At 44.7% G+C, this 6,000-nt stretch overlaps 1 protein-coding gene across 1 annotated transcript in view; it reads right to left on the reverse strand.

The window, feature by feature from the left end:
- Window positions 1-4,295, reverse strand: part of USPL1 (ubiquitin specific peptidase like 1) — a 32,857-nt gene extending 28,562 nt beyond the window's left edge. Inside the window, exons 1-2 of the mRNA XM_089508457.1 lie at window positions 4,230-4,295; window positions 2,981-3,100 (exon numbers count right to left, since the gene is read on the reverse strand). Coding sequence (XP_089364583.1) covers window positions 2,981-3,100; window positions 4,230-4,295 — 186 coding nt within the window. The remainder of the gene's footprint in view (window positions 1-2,980; window positions 3,101-4,229) is intronic.
- Window positions 4,296-6,000: the final 1,705 nt, after the last annotated feature.

Here is a 6,000-nt window from a genome sequence, read left to right on the forward strand (position 1 = left end):
CAGAGGATCTACACAAATTCAACCTAGATAATGAAGAAATCAAAATAGCAAAAGTGATGCCATACCTTAGATCAAACATTGATTACAATAGGGACTGCAGTTAAGAAATCAGACTAGGAATGGGAGTGGCTGCTATGAAAGAACTATCCAAAATTCTAAAGTGTAAAGATATACAGCTGAACACTAAAGTCAGAATCTTATAAGCCATTATATTCTCCATCACCATGTGAGAGCTGGACAGTGAAGAAAGTGGATAGGAAGAAAATCAACTCATTTGATATATGGTGCTGGAGAAGAGTGCTGAGGATACCATGGATGGCCAAGAAGATGTGTCAGTGGACTTTATTACATGGGAAAATCGGGGGTTTAAACAGCGAAAATCATGTAAAAATCACACAATCATGAGTAACATTTTCACATACATCACCATTAAAGAGCCATTTAATCAGGGAATTAAACAGGCAATAAACAGCAACAAATCATTCCTGGGATTTCCCCGTGAATGATTTGTTGTTGTTTATTGCCTATTTATGCCCAGGATAATGGCACTTTAGCAGCATCATGTGAAAATGTTAATTGTGACTGTGCGATTTTCATGCCGTTTAAACCACCGATTTTCTCCATGTGACGAAGTCTATACTTTGGCCACGTTATGAAAAGGCAAAACTCACCTGAAAAGACAATAATAATGCTAGGAAAGGTGGAGGGCAATAGAAAGGGTGGAAGACTCCTGTGCTAGATAGATAGACTCAATCAGGGAGCTCATGGGCCTGAATAAACTATAAATCGACTGCAGGTTTTGGGGGTCAAAATAATGGATTTTGATATAACCGATGGCTAAGTCGAGGGTAAAATTTAGAAGCACATAACAAAGGATCTAAAGGATGAAGCAAAGGAAGACAATCCCAAAGAACTTACAGAATTCCAGAAGGCATAACTCCTTGTGTTCACACTAAAGGCTGAATGGATAACAGAGTAAAGGGGGATCAGTGCTTCCAGGACAGATTATACTCATGCCTTTCACCAAGGGGTGGTTGCTTTTTTCATAAGACTTAAAGTACAATACATACATTGATCCGTGGATAAGTCAACTCAGGTTTTTGGGGTCAATTTTTTGACTAAAATTTCTAGGCTTATACATGAGTATATACAGTAAGTGGTGATAGCCCCGTTTAAATATTTGAAGGGATGTCATATTGAGGATGGAGCAAGCTTGTTTTCTGCTGCTCCAGAGAACAGGATCTGGAGCAATAGATGCTAACTGCAGGAAAAGAGATTCCACCTAAACATTAGGAGGAACTTCTGACCTGAAGAGCTGTTTGACCGTGGAACATGCTGCCTCATAGATTGGTGGAGTCTCTTTCTTTGGAGGTCTTTAATTAGAGGCTGGATGGCCATCTGTCAGGGATGCTTTGATTCTGTGTTCCTGGGTGGGAGGGGGTTGCACTGGGTGGCCCTTGGGGTCTCTTCCAACTCTATGATTCTAAGAATACCATGGACAGCAAAAAAGACAAACAAATGAGTCCTAGAACAGATCAAGCCTGAAATCGCCCTGGAAGCCAAGACTGAGGCTGTTGTACTTTGGCCACATTGTGAGAAGGTAGGAATCTTATTAAAAATACAATAATGCTGGGGAAAGTAGGGGGCAGTGGAAAGAGAGGAAGAGGCCAGATGGACCGACTCAAACAGAGAGGTTGTGGGCCTGGATTTGTATGAACTAAGTAGAACAGTGGAGGACAGGGGGTCTTGGAGATGGCTCATCCACAGGGTGGACATGAGTTGGGATCGACTGGAGGGCAGCTGACAACAAAATGCGTCCCACTTCCCACAGATCAAATGCTGGGCAGACATGGCGACCAAATGAGAAAAATCTCTTTTGAGCAAGGTACAAGCAGCTGCTTTCAACACTAGGTACACTGCAGTTCCACCACTAGAAACAACATTTCGGCACATTTAGAAACATACAAATCCAGGAGAAGCAAACAGGAGGAAATACTAGAAGTACTAGTATTTTCCTGGACCTGTCCTACATTCCAACCTTTTGTCTAGAAGGAATTCCAAAATGTCCTCCATTTTGAATTTAACTAAGAACTACACATTTACATTTCTATGAGTGTTTTCAGCTTTTCTTTAGTCATGTCCTCAATTGTGTCCTACATTTTGCAGTGCCTTGTCTTCCTTCACAGTTAAGATACCTGGTCACCTTGTCCCCCATTTGCTCACTGCTCTGTGACTAGGACAACCAGAGGTCCTCACCTCCAAGGAGGGCGAGGCACTGCAAAATGTAGGACATTCAAGAAACAATGGAAGATATGTGCAAAGAAATGCTAAAAACACTCACAGAAATATAGAAGTCATGCTACTTCGCCATGCTCAAAATGGAGGGCGTTTCGGGATCCCTCCTGGATAGATGGCTGGGAAATGTAGGACTGATACTGGGAAAGGAAGACCTCAGGTCACCCTGACCAGATGCCCTAACTGCCAAGGAGGACAAGACACTGCAAAATGGGAGGACCTTCAAAAAAATGGAGGACATGACCAAAATAATAAAGGCTCAAAACACCCACAGGAATGCAAAATCCATGCTTCTGAATTATGCTCAAAATGGAGGGCATTTTGGAATTCCCCTGGACAAAAGGCTGAAAATGGAGGACATGTCCTGGAAAAGGAGGACGTTGGGTGGCCCTGCCTGCCCTTTCGCCTTCTGCCCAGGAGCAAGATGTCCTCCATTCTGGAATCCCTCCTGGGCAGAAGGCTGGAAAATATAGGGCAAGTGGAGGACGCCTGGCCACTTTGCCTGCGCTTCCACCTTCCCTCCAAGAGGAATCTCAAAAGACTGGAAATGGAGGACATTTAGGAACATTCCTCCTGGGCAGTGGATGGAGATGGAGGACGAGTCCTGGGCAAGGAGGACGCCTGGCCCCCTTTCCCTCAGGAGGAATCCCCAAAGGCCCTCCGGGGCTTCTGAGGCCGGGCTTACCTTCAGGGCGCCTCCAGAGCTAGGGCCCGCCGGCCATGGCTCCTCGGGAAACGTCTCTCTCTGGCGCGTGGAGGCCTTAGCTGTGCAGCGCCTGCTGCTGAGTCCCCTGGAAACAGGCCCCGGTCAGGAAGGTTCCTAGGCCTCAACCCTCTGCTCCTCCTCCTCCTGCTCTTAGTCTCTGGGAGGCAGCCAGGGAAGATAGAAGAGGGGAAGAAGAAACCACACATTGAAAACAACAACAACAACAACAACAACAACACTGTTCTCTCCTGCATCACTAGACTGGGCTCTGCAGCCTAATGCTTTCTCCACCTCAGGCATCAGAAGGGCGGCCAGGCCCAGAAAAACCCATAGGAGTGAAGGCAAACAGCCACTCAGAGGAAAGGTTGTTTTTTCAATCACACATCAAAGGAGCCATAGGCAGAATAGGGAAACTGGTGAGGAAACACAACCTCCAATTGATCTATATTGATTTCAGCAAGGCCTTTGACAAGGTTCCCTGTGACATTCTTGCAAACAAGTTTGTAAAAGGTGGGCTAGACAAGGTAACTGTTGCATGGATTTGTAATTGGTTGACCGGCCGAACCCAAAGGGTGCTCAACAATGGCTCCTTTTCATCCTGGAGAGAAGTGACCAGTGGGGTCCCACAGGGCTCTGTCCTGGGCCCAGTGCTATTCAACATCTTTATCAATGACTTGGATGACAAAATTGGGGGCATACTTATCAGATTTGCAGATGACACCAAATTAGGAGGAATAGCTAATACCCCAGAGGACAGGATCAAGATTCAAAATGACCCGAATAGACTAGAAGGCTGGATCAAAGCTAATAAAATGAAATTCAACACGGAGAAATGTAAGGTACTGCACTTTGGGCAGAAAAATGAAATGCATAGATATAGGATGGGAGACACCTGGCTTAAGGATACGACATGTGAAAGGGATCTACATCTAGGGGCCTGTACAGACAGGCCAAAATAAAGCTGCTTTAGGTCACTTTGGAGGTGTGCTGTTTAAATGATGCATGTGTCCTAAGAGGCCAGAAGCCATGCCAAAGCCACGCTCCAGTCCAGTGTAGCTTCTGGCCTCTTAAGATGCATGTTTCATTTAAACAGCATACCTCCAAAGTGACCCAAAGCATAGTTTTTGTGGGTTTTTCAGGCTAAGTGGCCATGTTCTAGAAGAGTGAATTCAAAACCAGTCCAAAGCAACCTTGTATTTGCTTTATTCCCAAAAGCCTAGCAACTTGCCTGGGTCACTGCTACAGTTTTGAAGTCTCCAATGAAAGCTTTAATCTGTTCACCACACCAGTCCATGGATTCAACTAGTTTCCTCCAAACCTTTGATAGGTGAGATAGGTGACGCATATATATATATATATATATATATATATGTAACTTAAAATTGAAGGGCACAACTAAAATAGGAACTAGAATAAGAACTAAAAAAGTTACTTTGAGTGGGAGAGGAAAAGAGGGTAATAAAACGACTTAAGGAGCTGGGGATGTTTAGCCTGGAGAAAAGAAGGTTAAGAGGTGGTATGATAGCCCTGTTTAAATATTTGAAGGGATGTCATATTGAGGAGGGAGCAAGCTTGTTTTCTGCTGCTCCAAAGAACAGGACCAGGAACAATGGATCCAAGCTGCAGGAAAAGAGATTCCACCTCAACATTAGGAAGAATTTCCTGACAGTAAGGGCTGTCCGACAGTGGAATGCACTCCCTCGGAGTGTAGTGGAGTCTCCTTCCTTGGAGGTCTTTAAGCAGAGGCTGGATGGCCATCTGTCGGGGATGCTTTGAATGTGATTTCCTGCATGGCACAATGAGGTTGGACTGGATGGTCCTTGTGGTCTCTTCCAACTCTTGATTCTATAATTCTATGAAAACACATCAACATTGGGCTATGATTACAGTTATCATTTTAATTAACACTTTTAGTTCTAGCCAGTAATTTAGTTGCAGTGAGGTATAGGACCATGGGGTTTTGCTGAAGGCTTTATAGAATGTATACTATTTGAGTATATCAATATCTTTTAAAATTATTTTTTAGAATTATTATCATTTATCATTTTCTTCTTTCGGGTCCTTCTGTTGTTGCTGTGTGCCTTCAAGTCATTTCTGATCTATGGCGACTTTAAAAAAAAAACTATCACAAGGTTTTCTTCATAAGATTTGTTCAGAGGCAGTTTGTCTTTGCCTTCCTCTGAGGCTTAGGGCCAGTGACACTGAGGTTTTTGCAGCTCAGATCCGGGGTGACTCCTGGTTCAGCTTTGCGAATTCATGTTACAATGCACATGTTTTATCACACCTGGTTGCCCTTCCGTTGCCCTTCCGAATCGAGGGGGAATTGATTCCAAGGCAAGTTACGTGATGCAGATTCACGCAAAGTGGAGTAAGTGCAAATTGTATTACCACACCGGTGCATACCATGCGGATTCAACTATTCGAATTGGGACCCTTGCGCATGCTCAGTGGGGGGCTGAACGCATCGTGAACCTTTGCACTTCTGGGGTGAAGATGGGGCCACTTCCTAGTTCCACTTTCACTTGAATGACAGCTTCAAGTTCTATGGGCTTTAGTTTTGGCACCCAAACTAGCATTCTTTTTCTGGGAGATATGGTCCGTTTTTGCAGCCACACAAGCAGCCTTCCCCAGTGGCATCGGAAACAGCCGCTTTCGCCCTGCTTGCCAGCATGTCTCCTGTCCGCATTAAACCGTGAATACATTCATTCCCCAGTAGCTCTCTGCCCTTTCCTCAGTGGCATCGGAAACAACCACATTTCCCCTCGGCAGCAATGGAAGAAGGGGGAGGTACCGGAAGCAAATGGGACAAAATTGCAGCACGGCATCATGGGAAATGGGGGACCTTGGAGGTTTGGGCGGGTGTACCAGGATGGAAGCAAAGTTTCATACCACACCAGACCAACTCAGAGTGAAATCAAAGTGAGCTTGAATGCGAATTCTGTGAATTCACTTTTTACCAAATTCACCAAAATGAGGAGTCACTTTGGATTCACTGCAGA

Source organism: Sceloporus occidentalis, unplaced genomic scaffold (assembly GCF_023333645.1).
Source record: "Sceloporus occidentalis isolate IW3139 unplaced genomic scaffold, rSceOcc1.0.p SCAF_2, whole genome shotgun sequence".
Lineage (NCBI taxonomy): Eukaryota > Metazoa > Chordata > Lepidosauria > Squamata > Phrynosomatidae > Sceloporus > Sceloporus occidentalis.